At 45.4% G+C, this 23,573-nt stretch overlaps 1 protein-coding gene across 1 annotated transcript in view; it reads right to left on the bottom strand.

Annotated features, from left to right (window-relative positions):
- Positions 1-23,573, bottom strand: part of ITGA8 (integrin subunit alpha 8) — a 243,799-nt gene that overhangs the window by 209,471 nt on the left and 10,755 nt on the right. The window contains exon 2 of the mRNA XM_068235491.1: positions 21,755-21,888. Within this exon, the coding sequence (XP_068091592.1) occupies positions 21,755-21,888 (134 nt within the window). The remainder of the gene's footprint in view (positions 1-21,754; positions 21,889-23,573) is intronic.

Raw genomic sequence — 23,573 nt, 5'->3', positions numbered from 1 at the left:
AAGGGGAGGAGTATACAGCTGTGGGTCAGAGACAAACGGATTTTACACAAGGTAAAAGACACATAGGTCATAAAACATAAAAATAATAATACATAATCACCAGTACACATTATGAACATGATTTTTGCAGAGAACTAAGAGGCATGAGAAGCGATTGGCTGGTGGTTTCATTCTCCAGCATAGAGTAAAACCTGAACACACAGTTTAGAGAGCTCATTAGCGCTGTATATTGTAGCAGTTGTTGGACTGCAGTCACTGTTAGCTGAAGAGGTGTGAAGGACAATGCACAGGTACAGTACACCGATCAGGCTAAACAACGCGGCTTTTACAAGGTGTGTAAGCAGGATACGGCGTTTCCCTGCGGTCTGCGGCACTCACATGCTAGTGGAAAGCGGGGGTCAGCTGTGGGTAAGCAGCTTCCAGCCCGGAGGCAAGTTACACCGTATTCCTAGGCCGGGCCTCACATGTAAACAGCTTCTCCAGAGGTCCAGCCGTATGAGGCTGCTCATGTGCTAGCACCGCATGCTGCCAATTACACAGACGTCACATCGTTATACTTACAGTGACAGTCACTATTTACATCACTGATTTATGTCATTCCGGTGTACAGTGCTAAGGACTTCGCAGCATATTATAGTGGAGGCAGATGATTCTAATCAGCAAGCTATCCTTGAGGCTGGTTTCACACTGTAAACCGGCGTTAGTGGAGCGTCGCGCCTGCCGCACCGTCAAAAACAGGTCTTCAGGGAACACCGCGTTAGTACCTTGTCTGGCTACCAGCCAAGCATGAAGTGACATACGCATGCGCGCCATGACGTCGCAACGTCGTTTTAGAAAAACCTGCGTCACCACAGAGCAACATGACTTCCGGCCCGACGCAGATCGCTGCAGGTCGATGCAGATCACGCATGGTAATGTAGTTCTGCGCTAGCGTTAGATTGGGCACTTCCAGTGCAGCGAACCGCAACATGGGAAGAATGAACTTCTCCATAGGGACTCAATAGGCTGCGGTAGCAGTACATCGATTTGCCGCACTGCACTGTGCCAGTGAAAGGGCCCTAAGATGGACCTGAACTCTTGCACGGAACAGAAGGAAAACAGAGAGAAATGCACCCTGTATGTGTTTAGAGAGTTTAGCCTGTTTAATTCCCCCTCATCTGTGATTAATCACATCTGTAATTTGATCTCTCAGCTGTGTCAGCTGGCTGCTTCAGCAGAGCAGCTAATCTGTAAACACAGGATGTTAACCCTATGTCTGCTTTCATGAATACAGGAAGTAGACACACTGGAGATTTACAGCAGGATTTGTATCGGCTGTAACAAAGAAATGTTTTTCTTTAAAGGTAATTATGCTGTTGCTTATCTTTTAGAGCAGAGAGGAAGTTCTGAGTTCAGGTACGCTTTAACGCCTGGAACCCAATTGAGCGTTTTTGGCAGTGTTTTTGGATCGCCAACAAAAAGTGCTTTGCCAAAGCAAGGTTATTGAGGAGGACCCATGTGAGCGATTATGATTAGGGCAAATCCCAATTGCGGGTCCTGCAGCCTTTTGGGGAGCGACTGCGGTCCAATACAAAACATGTGAGCGCTCCCAGATCATTATTTTGCAATGATTTGGGGGGGGGGGGTCTATTGCTTTTTCTAATAAAGTTTAATATACTTACCAGGTGTTCTTATAGCCCCGCCCCCTAGCACAAGACATCACAGATGAGAAGCACCTATGACCTCTTGTGCTAGAGGGCGGGGCTACGGGCTGGAAGCTGGACACCCGGCATGTGTATTAAACTTTATTCACACTGATAACCGTGAATCACATTGCCAATCACTCCAGGGATTGCTGCACAAAGCATTTGAGCGATTGGAAAGAGCAGCAGTGAACCTCAGCGGCTCCATAGGCACGTTTCGGCTAAGAAACCCAGTTGTAATTGCACTGCAGTCACGTTTTTGCTATTTCCATTACTGTGACTTGAGATCGGGTGTAAGTATTGCGGTGCGTTTGCAAATGGACAGGAGAAAACATTTTTTAGTTGAATTGGCAAATCGCCCTAAAATCACATAGTGGCGCGATTGCTATGTGATATTCCTCCAATCCTATACCTAGGAGCACAAACGCAGCAAAAGAACGTCTGTCCGGCGATTGCGATCCAGAAACAAAATGACTCTCACAAGTGGAAAAACAGCACAGGCGTAACCTATAGAGCCAGTGTCCTCAAACAGCAGTTACAGACCAAAAACGTTACTTTGCAATTATTATTATTTAGTATTTATATAGCGCTGACATCTTCCGCAGCTTTGTGCAGAGTATATAGTCATGTCACTAACTGTCCCTCAGAGGAGCTCACAATCTAATTCCTACCATAGTCATATGTTTATATCAGTAGTGCATGTATTGTGGTCTAGTGTCAATTTAGGGGGAAGCCAATTAAGTTTTTGAGATGTGTGAGGAAACCAAAGTGCCCGGAGGAAACCCACGCAGACACGGGTAGAACATACACACTCCATGCAGATAGTGGATTGGCTGGGAATTGAACCAGGGACCAAGCGCTGCAAGGCGAGAGCGCTAACCACTATGCCACTGTGCTGCCCACAATTGCAGTGGGGACTGTATATATACTGTCTGTGGCCCCTATCATTTTCTGTTCTGAGTGGAACAGGATAAATGCCCCCAGCAGGATCAAAGAAACAGGGGATGTAATTAGGCTCCTCCCCCCACCCTTGGAGAAAACTTTGAGGCAGAGCAGGATTATTCACCATGCAACCTAAGCAGATGCTTGGGGAGTAATGGATGTGAAGGGGCCCACCTACCACATTCTTTGACCTCTCTTCACTTCAGCTTACCAACAGGACCACAGGGGGGTCCCAAATCTACTACCTTGCCTAGGGCTTTGGCGGGCCCCATGCTAAAAAAAACACTGCAACCAGAACCCCCCCAGTTCCTCCCCCTGTCCCCGTCCCCGTCTTCAAGTGTGGAAATTCACCCAAACTGAAGCAGACCATAATATTGTTCATTGTCTTACTCTTCACCAATTTACCAAGATGAATGTCATGCTTTACCTAAAATACTCCACAAACGTCATAAATGGTATCGTCTTCCCTGCCCCCCTCCCACTCTAGCTGGAGTGCAGGCCTTGCAGCAGACTGTAGCTAATCATGTGACCAGCAGGCCTCGCAAATACATCCAGGCTCCATATGGAACAAAAAAAAAAATCTATTTTGGTGTACAAAAAACAAGAAACACATGTATTCGGATTTAAAAGCAATGAACTAGATTTATCTACTCCCACTTCTACACTTTTCTGTAGGGGTGCTCCATTTGCTAAGACTACAAGTCCCAGCATTCCTTTCTTCTAGGGGCCTCATGTCATAGCCAAGGCATATTACTAGAAAAATTAGATTAGGTTTAAAACAGCACAGTGGCGCAGTGGTTAGAGCTCTCACCTTGCAGCGTTGGGTCCCTGCGTTTCCTCCCACATCGCACAAACATACAGAGAAGTTAGTACTGTAGGCTTACCCCTAAAAAATTGGTCCTAGACCACGATACATACACTACACTACACAGCACATACACAGACATATGACTGTAGTAGGGATTAGATTGTGAGACCCTCTGAGGGACAGATAAGTGACATGACAACACTATGTATCTGCTGTGGAATATGTCAGCGCTATATAAATACTAAATTATAATAAAAACAACCTATTCTGCCGTGTCTGCAGTATAAAAAATGTACAGCTACAATGAAAAAAAATTGTGGTCCTCATTCCTAAAGCAAAACATTTTTCTTTTTTTAAAGGGACTCCGAGCACCTCTCATGGGTATGCCTTTAAGATTGTACTTAAAGATGCATACCTTTCTGTTGCTTGTGCTCTCATCTTTCATTTGATGCCTGAATCGCCGTTCTAGACAAAATAGTTTTCGTTCAAATTCAATTTAAAAATCGCGGCTGCCAACCTGGCTATGTTATAACTTCCAGGGCACCCCTGTCTTTTCTGTTAGATAAGTGCATCACTGAATGAAGCAGGAAGAGGAAGTGACATACCGCGACTTTATTGGAAGTCGTCTGGCTTAAAGGTATGCCCATGAGAGGTGCTCGGAGTCCCTTTAATCTTCTTTCAGCGGAGTGGCGTATAGTGAGTGTCACAGAACGTGGGGGGTATGAGCAGTGGGGGGAGAACAATGTCCTGAACCAACACCTGGCCCGACTTGTTCCACCAACGCTGATCACTGGCCAAGGCTCCAGAGGGAGGTATCGCTGTCCACGTTCTAGATTCTCTGCAAAGGCAGTCCCAATCGGCCACCTTGGTCGAGAACTGTCTAGTGGGTGTACAAAGAAAGCTTCATAGTTAGGCAAAAAAATAAGCGAGGTAAGATAATTCAATAAAGAAGCTTCATGAGTCAAGCCCAGTAGTTGAGTCCTTCAAGCATATGAAACTTTGTAACACTTTGAAGTTCTGAATATTTTCCAGTTTCCAGACAAACCCGACACTGCAAATGTCCACATGGTTCCTTTGCTTAGCTAATCTATGATGGGGGGGGGGGGGGGGGGGGTAATAAGTTCCTGACTTTGCCCATAAAGAAGAAAGAAAGAGAAAGAAGAGAGCCAGAGTTTTGAAATAACACATGTATTCAACATATTGCCCCTGAGATTGATGCACTTGGTACAGAGTAGTTGTAGCTTTTCTAGACTGTTCAAATAAAAGTGCTTTGGTTGGGCCTCAAACCATCTCTCAGCATGACAACTGAAATGTCCTCAAAACGTTGCCCCTTCAGGTGTTTCTTCAAATTCAGCAAGTTCTGGAACAGATGATAGTACGAAGGGGCAAGGTCATGTGAGTAGGGGATGCTGGACCAATTGGGAACCCAGGGTGTTCAATTTGGCAGATACAATGTTGGCTGTGTGCGCGGATGCATTGTCCTGCAAAAAAAATCCCTTGGTCAACTTTCCACGGTATTTTGTCTAATGTGCCTCCTTCAGCTGGTCCATAATAATGTTTGGTGATACTAGAGCCATGAGATAGGTAGTCCACCAACAGAATACTGTCTTTGTCCCCAAAAAATGGATGCTACGACTTGGCCAATTTCTTGGTGAGGAACTTTTTTCAGCTGCGGGAACCCACTGTGGTGCCATCCCTTTGACTGCTCCTTGGTTTAGGGATCATAGATGTGGAGCCAGATTTCACCCTTAGTCACTAACCTAGCCAAAAAGTCATGTGCAGCTTCAAAATGGGCCAAAACAGCTTAGGATCAATGGCCTGGCTGAGCACCTAGAGATAGTGGCGCTCAGCCAGGCCATTGACCCGATTTTGTACCCTTCAAAAATGTTTGCCTGATGAAGCGGGATTGTGACCCGTGAAACGCGTTGCAACTTTGGAGCTTTTAATAAAAAGTTACTGTATACTGTGAGTAACGTCCCATTGTCCGGTCTTTCTTTCTACGAGGGAGGTGAGTCCACCAACTTCCCCCTTTTAAAAAGTTTTTACTCGATTTTACTCTACTTGGCACCTCTGTGTTACTGCTTTACAAATTGTCTAGTCCTGGGTGGAGGGGTGTATCGGTGTATTCCCATTCCTTCCTGTCTACAGAGAGTGACGTCTTAACACCTGAGCGGGGCCAGGTTATAATTCTCCCCGCCCGCTTATCCAGTGGTTGCCTTTGTGGCGACCCACGTTTGTGAGTATAACCATTACTTTGTTGTACACCTGACTAATTGTCACTGAGATACTACACTATATTAGGCTCTCGGTTTCCTTTTGTCTCCTTCAAGCTTTCCGAAAAAAATGGTTCCGAATTTTCCGCCATAGGCTAATGAAAAATATTGCAAGAACATAACCGAAATTTTTTTAAAGCATTAAATACAACAATACATTCTATACAACCGATCATTTTGATTGAGAAAGCAGGAAAATCAAATGTTTTATTATATTCACTGCTCTCTACACAAAGCACAGAATTCAGAAACCCCCGACGCATCTGTTTCCAGAAATTTGGGGGGATTTGTAATGTATACAGGGGAAAATAGACACCACAGGGCGCTGAGTATAACGGGGTGATTTACTATTCAGAATAACTCCATTCTTTGTATCTCCACTTCCTGCGCATTAACCACAAATCTGCTTTCATAGAACAATGCATACTTTCCACCGCTACGGGAGTATTCTGAGGGAAAACACAGTGTTTATAAGCTATAGAAACAGAAATACTGTAAACACTTCATAGCTGTTCTCGGTGTAGAATGAAGCCAGCACCACATATAGGACAGTTGTTTGGGTATTGCAGTAATTAAGAGGTTAAAGGTCAGAGCAGCAGATTAGGGTGACAGGTGAGCCTGCTACACAGCATTCCCAATTGATTCTCTCGACCGGTTTCGTTTGAAAATCAATGGAAATATTTGATTGTGTGCCCATGCTGCGACATCGATCTCTAACAGATCTGATGATTATGATTGCATCAGTAAATCGAGTACCGCATTTTTTGGAATATAAGACGCTCCTGACCATAAGACGCACCTAGCTTTAGGGGACAAAAGCCAGGGGAAAAAATATATACTAAACCTGGTGCATCCATGGTGAAGGGGCATCTTGTGGATTATGCCCCCTTTGTACCTCATGCCCCCTTGTACCTCTTGTGTCTCCCTGTATCCTCCTCTATCCCACCTAACTAATGTGTCTGCCTCTGTCCTCCTTGTGTCCACTTCTATGCCCTTTGTGTTCTCCTCTATGCCCTTTGTGTCCCCCTTGTGTCCTCCTCTATGCCCCTTTGTGTCCCCCTGTGTCCTCCGTTTATCCCCCGGTGTCCTCCTCTTCATGGGCACAATACGGATTGGAGGTAAATATTGGCAGGTTTTTCACAAGTCAGGAACTCCCTGCATTTGCACTATAAGACGCAGTGACTCCCTCCCCCCTTTTTGGGGGAGAAAAAGTGAGTCTTATAGTCCAAAAAATACAGTAATATAGGGCTCCCTAATAGTTCCTGCTTAGTTGTAATGAGACGGAGAAATATGCCCATCTTTGATTTTTGTGCCATTTCAATCAATGCAAAAAACAAAACTGCATTACTCATTGCAGCCAATCAGATTTCAACAGATTGATGTCTACCCAGGGTATAAAAAATGAAGGTGGAATCTGTTTTTCATGGGCAGATAATTAAAGGACAACTCCAGCAAAAAAAGTAAGCAGTTAAAATGAGGGAACTGACAGGTTTTGGACTAGTCCATCTCCTCATGGAGGATTCTCAAGGTTTTCTTGGTTTTCAAAAGCATTTCCTGAGCAGCTATATCCTAAAAACTCAGCACAAGCAGGGTAGCAGACAAGCTTCACTGTGGAATGTACAACCAGCTTTAAAGGACATCCGAGGTGAAAATAAACGAATGAGATAAACAATAATTAAATCTACTGGTACTTTTTAAGTTTTTACTGTTTCATGGCCTCTGCTCAATGACACATTCATTGAAGGATGCCAGAGCTAAACCCTATGAACTATAGACCGTTTTTATCTCTTTCCTGCTATAAAAAAGCCATTTACTGCCAGGACCGTGTTTTTTGGCTGCAATTACTTATCATTGAGGGCTACGCTATAGTCCGGCCCAGTCCCGACCCAGAGAGAAACTGTCACTTGCATACCTGATTTTTAACTCTTTCATGCAGAGAAAAAAAAAAAAGGAACACAGCCTAGTTATCTGTGTGCTAGGCACTGCACACACATGTCTATCTCATCATGTCACATGTCACCTCGGGTATCCTTTAACAAGCAGAATCCTTCAGCCCCCAGTACTCACAAGGTGATCATCACCAGGGATAAAAGCGCTGATGAGTAGGCAGGTAAGTACTCCACAAACCTTTATTGTAACAACACAGATAAAATGTAGAAACAGTCACTCGCTTTATGGGTCGTGCACAACAGGGACCCGTTCAATGAATAAAAGCCTTGTAGCACTAAAAGTGCTAGTCATACAAATGGTAAAAACCTTGAGATGACCACTCTCTAGCCAGTCCCGACCGGTTTCGGCTTTTCCCGTCCTCAGGGGTCGCTGGTATGCACAGCTCTGATTTTTGTGCCATTTTAATCAATGCGGCTACAAGGAAAAGATTACTCATAGCAACCAATCAGATTTCAACAGACAGATGTCTAACAGACAAAAAATTAAGGTGGAATCTGTTTTTCATGGGCAAATAATGAAAGGACCACTCCAGCGAAAAAAGTAAGCAGTAAAAATCTGATGGAACCGACAGGTTTTGGACGAGTCCATCTCCTCATGGGGATTCTAAGGGTTTTCTTTGTTTTCAAAAGCATTTCCGGAATAGCAGTTTAACTTCCAAAATAGTAAGATACCAGCCAGCCTCCCTACTCGCTTGCACACTATTTTGTCAGTTAGACTTTGCAACTGCCGTTCAGGAAATGCTTTTGAACTAGTCCAAAACCTGTTGGTTCTGTCTTTTCTCGTTGGAGTGGTGCTTTCATTATTTATTTGCTGGATAGTGTATTGCTCAAGGGCTCTGCCTCTGACACAGGAGACCTGGGTTCAAACATCAGCTCTTCCAGTCCAGTAAACCAGCACCTATTTAGTGAGGAGACCTTGGGCAAGACTCCCTAACACTGCTACTGCCTATAGAGCGCGCCCTAGTGGCTGCAGCTCTGACACTGAGTACGTCAGGAGAAAAGCCTAATATAAGTGTTATTTGTCTTCCCCACAAAAAACTCACTGTTTTCACTGAACCTCGAGACAAAAAAAAAAAAAAAAACTCTCCCAAAAAGTTCCCGTCTGGTGTAATACAGAGGATCTTTTTTCAGACTTGTCCAAAGACTTGGCCATGCGTGGTCTATTGTAAACCAAAGGAGAAAGTGGACAGGGCTTGCCAGACGTTTTACAGTACACCAACTCACATCGCATCCTTTTACAAGGTGTGGAGAATGAGGCCTGACAGCGATGGAGTGCAGCGTTATGTGGCTGCAGAAGGAGGGTTGAAACGTGAGACCCCTCTGGGCACTGAGCAATCCACCGCATTCCTCCATAAGTGACATGAGCTGTATACTGCATGGGATTACCTCTGACTTAATACGCAACTGGCTGCCAATTCAGTAATCTGAAGACCACATTATTGGTGGAAATGGAGAGAGTGGTTCTAAAGTGGTGCCCACAGGCTAATCTATAGCCACAGCCCTGCCTGCTATATAGCCAGCTGTACACCGGGCAGCTAATGGGCAGCACTTGGGATAAGTAGTTAGCACTTCTGTCATGTCTTGGGTTAAAGACTTTATAGATGGTTTGAACGATGAAGTCATTTGAATGTTGGAGTAGTTGTCAAAAAATGTTTACTTCCTAATGCAGAAATGTGTAGAGTTAAAGAGCAACTGTAGTAAGAAGAAAACGTTTTTTTACAATCTATATATATAAAATCGTGTGTGTGTGTGTGTGTGTGTGTGTGTGTGTGTGAAAACGCCTTGACCGATTTGAATGAAACTTGGTATGCAGATCCCTTACTACCTGGGATGATATGTTCTGGGGGTCTCGCGGCCCCCCTGCACACGTGGGCGGAGCTACAAACAGCAAATCAGATTTCACCCATTCAAGTCAATGGAAAAAATGGAAAAGGCTGCCATTCTCGCAGTATTCAAGCCAGAGACCCCACACTTGGCACAGTGGGTCACTTGGTGACCGAGGTTACAAATCCAGGAAAAGTGGACGGAGCATAAAACAGCCAATAAAATTTCAGCCATTCATTTTAAATAGGAAAATATAAACTGCAGCCATTCTTAGACTGTTAATCACAGAGTTCTCAAACTTGCCACAGTTGATCACTGGGTGAATGCGATTAAGATTCAAGAAAGTGGGTGAAGCCTACAACAGCCAATCAAAATTCACCTATTGATTTTCAAGGGGAATATTTAAACTGCTGCCATTCTTACACTTTTTCAAACTTGCTACAGTCGGTCATTGGGTGACTGAGGTTCAAATTTACTAAAGGGGTGGGGCCACAAACAGCCAATCAGATTTCCTTGCTGGATAAACTGCTTCCATTCACACATTTTTGATGCCAGGAACCTGAAAGCTCACAAACTTGGTCATTGAGTGATTGTGTGTCCAGGTTACAAAAAGTGGGCGGAGCCAAAACCAACATTTACTGGGAAAATATAAACTGCAGCCATTCTTACACCGTTAATGGCAGGGTTCTCAAACTTTGCACAGTTGGTCACTGGGTGAATGAGATTAAGATTTTGGAAGGTGGGTGGAGCCTACAACAGCCAATAAAAATTCACCTTTTGATTTTCAAAGGGAATATTTAAGCTGCTACCATTGTCTTATACTGTTAATAGCAGATGCCTCAAACCTGGTACAATTGATCACTGGGTGACTGGGGTTCAAATTCAGAAAGGGGGCGGAGCCACAAACAGCCAGATTTGTTTATTTTTCAATGGGAATATACAACGTATTGATACCAAGGACCCCAAAGCTGATAAACTTGATAATTGAGTGACTGTATGTCAAGGTTAGAAAAAGTGGGCGGTGCCAACAACTACATTTTTTACATGGCAGGGTTCCCAAATTTGACACAATTGGCCACTGGGTGACTGGGATGAATATTCAGAAATGTGGGTGGAGCCTACAACAGCCAATCAAAATGTACCAATTGATTTTCAAGGGGAATATTCACATTGCTACCATTCTTACACTGTTAATGGCAGAGGCCTCAAACCTGATACAGTCAGTCATTGGGTGACTGGGGTCCAAATTCACTAAAGGGGTGGAGACACAAACAGCCAATCAGATTTGTAAGATTAATTTCAGCCATTCTGTTATGGGCAGGGTTCTCAAACGTGACACAGTTGGCCACTGGGTGACTGGGACTAATATTCAGGAAAGTGGGTGGAGCCTACAGCAGCCAATCAAAATTCACCTTTTGATTTTCAAGGGGAATATTTACATTGCTGCCATTCATACACTCTTAATGGTAGAGCCCTCAAATTTGGTACAGTCAGTCACTGGGAGACTGGGGTTTAAATTCTGAAAAGGGAGCGGGCCAAAAACAGCCAATCAGATTTGTTTAATTTCATTGGTAAAATGCAACTTATTGATGCCAAGGACCCCAAAGCTCATAAAATTGGTCATTGTGTGGCTGTATGTCAAGATTACAAATAGTGGGCGGAGCCAAAAACAACTAACTTTTTTCATGGGAAAATGTAAACAGCAGCTTTTCTCAAACTTTGCACAGTTGGTCACTGGGTGACTAGGATAAATATTTGGAAAAGTAGGTGGGGCCTACAAAAGCCAATCAAAATTCACCTATTGATTTTCAAGGGGAATATTGAAACTGCTGTCATTCTTACACTGTTAATGGCAGAGGCCTTAACCTCCCTGGCGGTTAATTTTTTTTTCCCTAATTGAAAAAATCCTTTTTTTTAAAAAAAAATTTTTTGTTTCATGTAAAGCTACCAGAGTGGTAGCTACATGAAACACCACTAGAGGGCGCATGTGGCCCTCTAGTCCGATCGTCGCCGGCATCTATAGCAAACAGGGGAACGCGTATATAACGCGTTCCCCTGTTTGGCTTCTCCTGTCGCCATGGCGACGATCGGGATGACTTCATGGACGTCAGCCGACGTCCTGACGTCAGGCACACCCGATCCAGCCCATAGCGCTGCCCGGAACTCATTGATCCGGGCAGCGCAGGGCTCTGGCGGGGGGGGGGGCCCTCTTCAGCCGCTGCGTGCGGCCGATCGCTGCAGAGCGGCGGCGATCAAGCTGTGCGCGCGGCTAGCAAAGTGCTGGCTGCGCGCACAGCAATTTACAGAATGAAAATCGCCCCACCAGGGGCTGAGATCTCCCCCTGCGCGGCATAGCCCGAGCTCAGCTCGGGCTTACCGCCAGGGAGGTTAAACCTGGTACAGTTGGTCATTAAGTGTCTGGGGTTCAAATTCAGTATAGGGGTGGAGCCACAAACAGCCAGATTTCTTTGCTGGATAAACCGCTTCCAGTCACACAATTTTGATGGCAGGAACCCAAAAGCTCACAAACTTGGTCATTGACTGTGTATGTCAAGGTTACAAAAAGTGGGTGGAGTTAAAAACAGATTTTTCTGGGAAATTGTAAACTGCAGCCTTTCTTCACTGTTAATGGCAGGGTTCTCAAACTTTGCACAGCTGGTTACTGGGTGACTGGGATTAATATTCAGAAGAGTGGGTGGAGCCTAAAAATGCCAATCAAAAATTACATGTCGCTTTTCAAGGATTAAAATTGCTGCAATTCTTGCACTGTTAATGGCACAAGCCTCTAACCTGGTGCAGTTGGTAATTGGGTCACTGGGGTTCAAATTCAGAATAGGGGACAGAGCCACAAACAGTGAATCAGATTTCTTTCATTTCATGGGAAAATACAAATTATTTATTAATTAAGGACCCGAAAGCTCACAAACTTGGTCACTGATTGACTGTGTGTCCATGTTACAAACAGTGGGCGGAGCCAAAAACAAATTTCACTGGGAAAATGTAAACTGCAGCCATTTTTACACTGTTTATGGCAGGGTTCCCAAACTTTGCCCAGATTAATATTCAGGGAAGTGGGTGGAGCCTATAATAGCCAATCAAAATTTACCTGTTGATTTTCAAGTGGAATATTTAAATTGCTGCCATTTTTACACTGTTAATAGCAGAGGCCTCAAACCTGCTACAGTTGGTCATTGGGTGACTGGGGTTCAAATGCTGGAGAGGGGGTGAAGCCACAAACAGCCAATCTGATTTGTTTAATTTCTATTGGAATATACAAATTATTGATGCCAAGGACCCCAAAGCTCCCAAACTTGATCATTTAGTGTTTGTGCGTTAGGGTTAGAAAGTGGGCGGAGCCAACACCAGTCAAATACATTTCCGGGCAACGCCGGGTCATCAGTGGGTGGAGACAAATACACATTTCACTGGGAAAATGTAAACTGCAGCCATTCTTACACTGTTAAAGGGACTCCGAGCTCAGAAAAAAAAGGAAAGTTGTACTCACCAGGGGCTTTTTCCAGCCCAGTGCTGGTCGGGAGGTCCCACGCCGGCGTCCTGGCTCCTCTCCTTCTCCCCGCTCCGGAATGGCTGGCAGGCCGCAGCCCGGGCGACACTCTCCCGAGTGTCGGGCTGCTTCTTCCGCATATGACGCGGATTACGTCACACGCCGGCCGCCTCGCGTCATCACGGCGGCCGGCGTGAAAGTACTGCGCATGCGCGAACAAAGCGCGCATGCGCAGTACTTTCACGCCGGCCGCCGTGATGACGCGAGGCGGCCGGCGTGTGACGTAATCCGCGTCATATGCGGAAGAAGCAGCCCGACACTCGGGAGAGTGTCGCCCGGGCTGCGGCCTGCCAGCCATTCCGGAGCAGGGAGAAGGAGAGGAGCCAGGACGCCGGCGTGGGACCTCCCGACCAGCACTGGGCTGGAAAAAGCCCCTGGTGAGTACAACTTTCCTTTTTTTTCTGAGCTCGGAGTCCCTTTAATGGCAGGGTTCTTAAACTTTGCACAGTTGGTCACTGGGTGACTGGGATTAATATTCAGAAAAGTGGATGGAGCCTACAAAAGTGAATCAATTGGTTATTGGGTGACTGGGGTTCAAATTCAGAAAAGGGGGTGGAGCCACAAACAGCCACTCAGATTTTTTTCCTTTCAATGCAAATTATTCTTATCAAAGACCGCAAAGCTCACAAACTTGGTCATTGAGTAATTGTGTGTTAGGGTTAGAAAAAGTATGCGGAGCCAACACCAGCCAAATAGATACCTGGGCAACGCCGGGCAATCAGCTAGTATTAATTTATAAATTATAATTTATAAATGATTTAGTCAGTTTTTTGCAGGGCTATGGAGGCGGTACAAAAACCATCTGACTACTCAGTTTATGGAACCACCGACTCCAGGTACCCAAAATTGCTCCAACTGCGACTCCGACTCCTTAAGGTGGCCACTAATGATCCAATTTCTAGCGAAAAATCATTTGAGCCATCAGAAATGAAATCGTTCACTACACCATCAATGAACCAATCTTTGCTTCCTATCTATCACAACCAACAAGAAAATCCAAATTTTGATTCAACGAAAATCTAATTGTCTGTAATTGATTGTGCCCATCAATGGAGACTATTTACAACCAATCCGATCAGAATTTATGATCGCTCAAACGATTTTTCGCTAGAAATTGGACCGTTAGTGGCCACCTTTAGTCTAATTTTTACAAAGGCTATGGATTTGGTTCAAAAGTCATCCGACTCCGACTCCTCAATTTAATGAAACTACCGACTACGACTCCAGGTACCCAAAATTGCTCCGACTCCTCGACTCCGACTCCACAGCTCTGTTTTTTTGCCCATTGTAAAATATTTCCTCTCCCTGATTTACATTCTGAAATTTATTGTATCAGAGGTGGCGAAACCTTTAGTCAGGTTCAACTTTGCGGAATGTGTGTTTACTGAGAGCTTTGAAGCTAGTACAAAATATACCTGGTTTCCCAGCATGCTGCGGGGTTAGAATTATATTCAGTTTACTAATAGTTATCGAATTGGATGCTCATTTGGCCGCCAAGTCAACTGATGTATGGGCACCTTAACCCTGCAAGCTGAAGCACTGCCAGAAATGTTTACTAATTGTGGCTGATAAGGAAACATAAACAAGATAATGTAATCACTTCTTCAGTTCTGGCTTGGATAAGCTTCCCACAAGAGAAGAAAGTGCTGTATTTAAGGGTCTGTTTCCACTACGGCCGAATGCAGCACGTATTTGCAGCATTTCCCTGCAACCTCATACATGCAAATTCTCAGATTGTAATTGAAAAGCCTTTTCTTGGACACTTTAGTTCCTCTCTGGTAACACTGCACTGGTGGCGTGTGTGCAGCATCGCCTGGTACCTAAGTGATAACATAAATCGTCCCTGCCACACGCCCCTAGTGGACAGACCACTCAATGCCTTGCAATCTATTTCTGCACAAAGACTATCCAACCTCGTGGATGCAATCGATGTGCTGAAACCGCTGGAATTGGGCAGCAGACAGACAATGAGGGAGCGTGTGAGCAACACAAACACTTTACTACACAATATTTCATGTGCAGGGCTGCCACCACCTTGGTAGAAGGACCGATGGCCTACTGACTATTCTAAACCTGTGAATGAAATCTGTTAAAGAGACTCTCAAGTCTCTAAAAAAAGGTATTTTTACTGCACAAATCTGTTTAATACTTTAGCCCTAACTAAACTGCTGCATCCCCACTGCTATAAACTATCTAAATCCCCCCAAACTCCCTGGGGGGCACTACGAAGAGCGCTTCCGTGTGAGGCAGGGCTATGAGCTGCAGCCCTGCCTCACACACGTCTGTCAGCGGCGGATCTCCGCCTCTCCCCCGCCCCTCTCAGTCTGCCTTCACTGAGAGGGGTGGGGGAGAGGCGGAGATCCACCGCTGACAGACGTGTGTGAGGCAGGGCTGCAGCCCATAGCCCTGCCTCAAACGGAAGCGCACAGTGCAGCAAAATCCACGACCAAGAAAGTCATGGATTTTGCGGGGGAGAGGGAGGGGGGAGTTAGGAGGGATTTAGATAGTGTACAGCGGCGGGAATGCGGTGGTTTAGTTAGGGCTAACATATTAAACAGATTTATGAAATAAAAATAAATTTTTTTTAGAGACTTCAGAGTCTCTTTAAACACCCTGCTCCGGCTAAAACAATACAATTCTTCAGGTAGCAAATCTTCAGAAAGGCTAGGATTCTTTCTGCGTGGCTTAAAGCAGGTATGCAGCTGAGAAAATGACTTTAACCACATAACGACCAGCTAACGCCGATAGGCGGTGGCTGGTCGTTTGTGGGTTTCCATGGAAACGTTCCATGTCAGTGCACGGAGGGTGTGTCCATGAACAGCCTGCGTGCCTCCGATCGCGGCTCGCAGGCTAAATGTAAACAAGTGGGGAAGAAATCCCCTGTGTTTACATCCATATGGCGCTGCTGCAGAGCAGCTCCGTAAAGGAGATCGGCGATACCCGGCCTCTGACTGGCCGGGGATCGCCGGCATCTGATAGGCTGAAGCCTATCAGAGGCGGCGCAGGACGCATCGCCGTCCTGTGCCGCCCAGGGGAAGGAGGGGAGGGAGGGAAAGGGAGCGGAAGATCGCTGCGGAGGGGGGCTTTGAGCCCCCCCGCTCGGCCACACAGAGCGGCGGCGATCAGACCCCCCAGCAGGTCATCCCCCTAGTGGGGAAAAAAGGGGGGAAGTCTGATCGCCCTGCCTCAAAGCTGATCTGTGCTGCGCGCTGGCTCCCCGAAATCCTCCACCAACGAGCTTGACAAGCGGTGATTTACTTAACACTCCACGATCCTGCGCAGGCGCACTAGTGGCTCTTCGTTCGGGCTATGCGGAAATAGCTGAGCCTGATCGTATCCGCTCTACTGCCCAGGCGCAAAGGACTCGCTTTTGCGCAGTGGAGCAGATACAATCGGGTTTGGCTATCACCGCCTTAACCCGAAGGAAGAGCCACTAGTGCACCTGCGCAGGATCAAGGATAACAGTCCCATCTAGTTTTTCGCATGAGTGGGATGACTAGGAGTTGAGGGGGATTGAATGTAGTTAAAGGATGCCAACATCTCAGTAAAACTATTTTTACCCTTCGAACTATTTATATTACATCATTGGAATACATTCAGATAACAAAATGTTAGGCTGGCACCTCACTACTAGTTGAATGCGAAATGGCAAATAATTCTTGCAATTGATGACGCCCGCATTTGTTCTGAACTCCTCCATTTTTCTTCCACAATTTCCCATCTCCTAAAATCGCAAATCACGTGCAATTACCCTAGACTGCACGCAAATGCCGAAGGTCAATGGGCTGTTTGTGATGCTTTCACAGCAAGTAAGGAACAAAAACACAGGCCTAGCTAATGCTTTCCCTACCTATCTGCAGCAAGTCTGACCCTGCTCTCACTAACAGTCAGCAGCCAGCAGAGAATGAATCCAATATGGCCACTGCAACTGCTTTTTAATATGGGGGTGGGGAGTCCAGGATCGGGTGCTAGCTGATTGGCTGTCATGTGTCTGCTGACTGTGAGGTAAGGGGTCAAAGTTTCGCTCAATGATGAGGTATAGGCAGCGAATTGAACATGACAATTGGGGGGGGGGGGGGGGGGGATGGAGGGAATAAAATGAATAGGGGTTCTAAAGGAAAAAAAAAAGATAATCTTTAATTAATAAAAAAATAATAATAAACATCGCAGCAGCAATCAGATCCCACCAAAACAACACTTTATTAGTGGGAAGAAAAGGAGGTAGAATTAATTTGGGTGCTGAGTTGTATGGCCGAGCAATAAAGCATTAAAGTTGTGAAGTGCTGAATTGTAAAAAATGGCCTGGTCACTAGGGGGGTATAAACCTGTGGTCCTCAAGAGGGTTAAAGAGCGCTCCACCCTATGATACACCCTGTTGTTGCTTCAGCGCAATGATTTGGCTTTTATGATTAGCTCCCACGGTGGGAGATTTGAGCCGTGGAGCCTGCGGGAAAACAAGGGGATAAAGAGACGAACGGTAATGCTCTATAGGACCCAGAGCCTACCTTCTCCTTAGGTAAGTATCTGTTTTTTTTTATTGTGGCTTCAGATTCACTTTAAAACTGTTTTTTTGCTTTAATGAGAGGCTGTGATGAGGCACAAGCAAGCTTAAAGTGAACCTCCAGACTAAAAATATACTCAGCAGCATTGAAAAGGCTTGGTGTTTCTTTAACAGGTTCACAGCATCAGAACTTTGTTTTTCATATCCAAGTCTAATTTTTAGCTGCTTAGAAGCTAAGCTCCGCCCCATCAAAGAAAACTGCCCAGGCATTTTTCCCTTGATGCTGTGCAAAGCATGATGGGATTTCTGATGTTGTTCTCGTTGCCTAGCTCGCAGCTGAGAGGGGTGATCAGGACACAGGACAGTTGGAACTGTGTCTCATGCTCACTGTCACCTCCTTTCAACCAAAAAGATGGCTGCCCTCATAAAATCACAAACCTTTACCTGTTCTTTTAAAACGGGGTGGGTAAGACATTATATTACCTATCTATTTTAGTTGAAATAACTAATGTAACTTAATGACAGTATGTTTGTTTAGGCTGATGTTCCTCTTTAATGTTGTTGGAGCGATGGGCCGTCATGATGTATTTGTTCTCCCAGGGAAAGTCAGCTAAGGACAATCACACTGAGATCTCACAAACACTGGGGTAGAATCTAGATATCTTGTTTCAAGACTGAGCATTTCACCGTTGAAGATGAGCCCTTCAGTGTGCACCCCTCACCCTCAACCGACCGGGCAACCTGATTAGTGAGGACCAGCGAATATCCACAAAATAGAAACACCAGATACTGGACATCTCATGGAGCATTTTGTGTTGGCTATCACCCCTATCCAATACATGTGCACGCTTTCAGCGAAGTTGCTGCTACAATGTTTGAACAGTTATCAGAAGCAGGAACAAGTTGGCACATCCAAAGCCCTTGTGGCCCGGGTTAGTGACTGAGGATGAAACCAGCCTCAACATCTATGATCTTGAAACCAAGGATTCCAGTCAAAGGAATGGGGGCCACAGAATGTCTTTGGCCAAAAACGTTCTGCATCCAGAAGCTGGCCAAAAAAGTCATGGCGTCTGTTTTCTGGGACAAAGACGATATTCTGTTTATGGTCAGACAGTATTACGCTAAACTCATGGACCAGCTGAAGGGGGTAATTAGGAGGAAAAGCCATAGAAAGTTGGCCAAAATGATCAGGACAATGCATCTGCACACATGGCCAACATTGTGGTTGCCAAATTGAACCCCCTGGGATTCCAAATGGTCCTCCATCCCACTGACTGACGTGGACACTTCAGAATATTATCTGAAGTTGAAGAAACACCTAAAGGGGCAGTATTTTGAGGACCTTTCCCATGTCAAACATGCTTCTGAGAGATGGTTTCAGGTCCAACCAGAGGACTTTTATTTGAACGGTCTAGAAAAGCTGCAACTACTCTGTGCCAAGTGCATTTGTCTCAGGGGGGAATATGTTGAATAAATGTATTATTTCAGAACTCTGACTGTGTTCTTCCTGGGCAAAGCCAGGAACCTTCCAGCACCCCTTCCATGGCTACAATTAGGGCTATTAGGACTGGACATATAGAGAATGCATGCAGCCTGGACAAGAAAACACATTGGAGACAACCAGAGCTGAGAAGGTCACAGGATCAAATCCAATTAATGTAAACACCCTATTGGCTAATGATCATGTGATTTCTAGCTGCACCTTAATACTACCCAGTTGTGACTCTTTACCACTAATCGAACATCTAACCTTGTGCCTATTCCTTGGGACAGCAGAGAGATGACCTGGTCAGGTTCATACATCTCATGCAGAAACCAACAGGGAGCAATTACTTACTGCAAACATATTAAAAGTATCAAGCTGTTAGTCTGAGCCAGGCAATAGGAAATGGTCCTTTATGGAGTCCATAATTAACATGTGGAAGTCGTTACCACCGCTTGTTGCATGTGGAAAGAGTAATAATGGGCTAAAAATAAACAAGGCAAAATTATGGAAAGACAATTCATCAAAGTTTTTGTATTTTTATTAAGTGCAAAAATACACACTGTGCTGAACTCTGAAAATCTGTGGAACCTAATAGGCATTACTCTAGGGAGAATGTACTGTAATCCGGGCATAGGGCCGGGACAAGGTTTTCCAGCACCAGAGGCAGAGATTGCAAAGTGCGCCCTCACCCCCCGAACTGTGACCGCCCCAGTATAGGGAGCAGATGAGCCCCCAGTATACGGTAGCCCCACACCCAGTATAGGTAGTCAGATGTGCCCACAATACTAGGTAGGTACCTCCTCCCGTATAGGGAGCCAGATTTACCCCCAGTATTAGGTAGACCCCCAACCAGTAATGGTAGCCAGAGACAACCCCCCCACCCCCAAATAGGTAAACAGATAACCCTCCCCCCCTTAGTATAGGTAGCCATAGCCCCCCGAATAGGAAGCCAGATGACACCTCCCCAGTATAGGTAGCCAGAGACACCCCCCCTCCCCCAGAATAGGAAGTCAGATTACTTCCCCCCCCCCCTCCCAGTATGAGCCCCCAGTATAAGGTAGCCCCGCACCCAACATAAGTAGTCAGATGTGCCCACAATACTAGGTAGGTACCCTCTCCCGTATAGGGACCCAGATCTTCCCCCAGTATTAGGTAGACCCCCAGCCAGTAAAGGTAGCCAGAGACCCCCTCCCAGAATAGGTAGCCAGGTGACTCCCCACCCCCAGTATAGGTAGCGAGAGACAGCCCCCCCCCCCCCCGCCAGAATAGGCAGTTAGATGACTCCCCCCAGTATAGGTAGCCAGATGTTCTCCCTATATTAGGTAGCAGCTCGCAATCACAAGCCGCAAGCCCCCTGTATTAGTTAGGTCCCCCTCCAGTATAGGTAGCCAGATGTGCCCCCAGTATTAAATACACCACACCAGCCAGTATAGGTAGCCAAATGTTCCCCAGTATACAGTAGGTAGCCCTCCCGCCAGTATAGGTAGCCATAGACAACCCAGCCCCCCCCCCCCTCAAGAATAGATAGCCATATGGTCCCCCCTTCTCAGTATAGATAGCCAGATGTAGCCCCGTATTAGGTATTGGCATGCAATCACATACCCGTCAACGTTCCTGCACAATTCCCCCTCTATTTTGCATGTGTGCCTATAGCGCCCACTATTTTATTCTTAAAGCCCAGAAAGTTTTTCTTGGGGGCGGGGGATGCCCTCAGTGCCCAAATTTTTAGCTGCAGCTGGTATTTTCTTACTTTAATATGGGTGACTACAGCAGCACTCAATCTGCTCAGTTAGTGCCAAAACTTCCTGCACTAATGTTAACTGTTCTCAGCACACTGTCCCCAAACAAACGCACCAGCTTTATAAAGCAAAGGCAAACTGCTTCTGGGGGAGTGGCCTCACTGTAGTAGTACACAAGGAGATACTGCAATGTGAGTATGCACCTGTTTTTCAGATCTGCTATGACTTCTCCATTAAGGTGGCCATACATTAGGCGACTTGGTGGCTGATGGACCATACAATTTGATTATTATAATAGGATCTGACGAAAATCGACAATGCGACCATTTTCGGGCCGGTCCGACATGCTGCAAGATGTAGGCCCGACATGCTCAATCGGGTGCACAACAGTAATGGCATGCGATATCGGGTATAGGCAGGCAACCGATCTCTCCCCGATCAGATCATAAGAGAGATGTCTGTCTCTTGGTCGATCTGCCCATACATTGTCTGATGCGTATGGGCTCCTTATATAAAAATGTCCTCCTCCAGCTGATGAATCTGTCCACTTATGTGACCACATGGAGTTCGATAGTGTCTTACCTCTGTGACCGGATACACACTTTAAGATTCTAATGTTGACAAAGGTCTAAAGATTTGACCACAGGTACTCTTTATCTCAAACAATAAGTATGTTTTTCAAGTGCTTAACCCAAAGCAGCCAATAAACCAGCAACAGCTCATTAGTTCAGCAATAGCTTAGAAAGCAGTTTTTTGCATGTCTGCTATGAATTACTGCCCTTTGCAAACTAATCTCTCTATATTTTTGCCTTCATCCAAAATGTGTTTTCATTGAAGAGAGATTGAACAATTGGTTATGTTACAAGAATCACACTGTTTTACAACACTATGATATCATATAGGAATGACAACATGCATATACAGTTCTGTCATTCGCTGCACAGAAATTCCATTCTATACAGGCTAGCACATCCACCATACTCACTAGTGTTGTCGAATGGGATACGCTTGCATGCAGTCGTTGTGGCACTTGGGAATGGACAGTTATATACGGCGCCTCCTTCCACAATCTCTGGTTGGCTGGTATTTGCTTTGGGGGCTCCAATCAAAACGCTCGTCCTATAATCAGAGGTAAAAATGAACATTCATCATTTTAAAGAACAGAAAACTGCTACTTCAAGCTTATCATTCCCATGTATTGGAATGTGTATTTAGCAACAACAGTCTATTATGTGTATATCTATGCATTACTAGGTATAACCACAGGGTGGCAGTGTGTCTTAATGGAAATGGTCTTACTACATCCTGTGTCTGTAAAGGAAGTTGTGAATACATTTGTTTGTATTCTTGGTATGTAAAAGCCAAGAGAACCATTACCAAAGGGCTGATTAATATCTGTTTCTACTGCATTCTATATTGCTGCTCACTAAGAAGCTAAATAATAACAACCCTTCTAACGCCATGCTATTGAAATGGAAATATTTTAATGCCAATACTTGCCATTTTATTTCAAATAATGCAATGGGGGTGTATTCACTAAATAGTAGTAAATAAACCGCATAATTCTTACCGCGCTATTAGTAAATACACCCCAATATGTTTATATTCATGCCATGATATTTACATGCATGTAAAATTGTGCAACTCCTTAAAGGGACACTTAAGTCAAACAAAAAAAATGAGTTTTACTCACCTGGGGCCTCCAATAGCCCCCTGCAGCTGTCCGGTGCCCTCGCTGTCTCCCTCCGATCCTCCTGGCCCCTCCGGTAGCCACTTCCTGTTTCAGTGACAGGAGCTGACAGGCTGGGGACGCGAGTGATTCTTCGCGTTCCTGGCCACAATAGCGCCATCTATGCTGCTATAGCATATATCATATACCATATAGCAGCATAGAGGGTGCTAATTTGTCTGGGAACGCGAAGAATCACTCGCGTCCCCAGCCTGTCAGCTCCTGTCACCGAAACAGGAAGTGGCTGCTGGCGGGGCCAGGAGGATCGGAGGGAGACAGCGAGGGCACCGGACAGCTGCAGGGGGCTATTGGAAGCCCTAGGTGAGTAAAACTCATTTTTTTTTGTTTGACTTAAGTGTCCCTTTAAATGGGAACTGTAGTGAAAATAATTGTAACAAATAAAACTGCATTTTATTTTATTTTTATTAATTTTTTTTACAAAATTAATTTATAAATTATTTAGTCAGCTTTTGCCCAATTTAAAACTTTCCCTTTCTGGATTTGCATTCACAGCCGATCGCTGTTATAGGCTGACAAGGGGAGGGTGGGAAAAATAAAAAAAATAGACATTTTTATGGCAAAAAATAAGAAAAACATTTGTGAAAAAAAAAAAAAACATTGGGGGAGCGATCAGACCCCAACCAACAGAGAGCTCTGTTGGTGGGGTGAAAAGGAGGGGGGGGCGGGGGGAATCACTAGTGTGCTGTGTTGTGTGGCCCTGCAGTGAGGCCTTAAAGCTGCAGTGACCCAATTTAAGAAAAATGGTCTGGTCTTTAGGGGGGTTTAACACCGTGGTCCTCAAGTGGTTAATGTAGCACACATTTCATACTTGTGTATGTCTGGGCCACAAGCAGACATCACTGTTCCTCCTGGGTGTCAGAGAGAAATACACAGAGAAGAGCCTAGATAATAATCATGCCCTAACTGGTGCAGCAGCATGGGCCCTAAAGGGCATGGGGCCCCTGTGCGGCTGCACGACCTGCACGGGCCTATGTCCGCCTCTGCTGAAGAACCCCCAGGTATGGCCACCTCGTTTATTTTAGTTCAGTTTAGCTGTGCTTTAACATTGCTGACA

The sequence above is a fragment of the Hyperolius riggenbachi genome, chromosome 5 (genome assembly GCF_040937935.1).
Source record: "Hyperolius riggenbachi isolate aHypRig1 chromosome 5, aHypRig1.pri, whole genome shotgun sequence".
NCBI classification, from domain to species: domain Eukaryota; kingdom Metazoa; phylum Chordata; class Amphibia; order Anura; family Hyperoliidae; genus Hyperolius; species Hyperolius riggenbachi.
The sequence above is the reverse complement of the archived record's forward strand: the minus strand, read 5'-3'. Positions and strand labels throughout refer to the sequence as shown.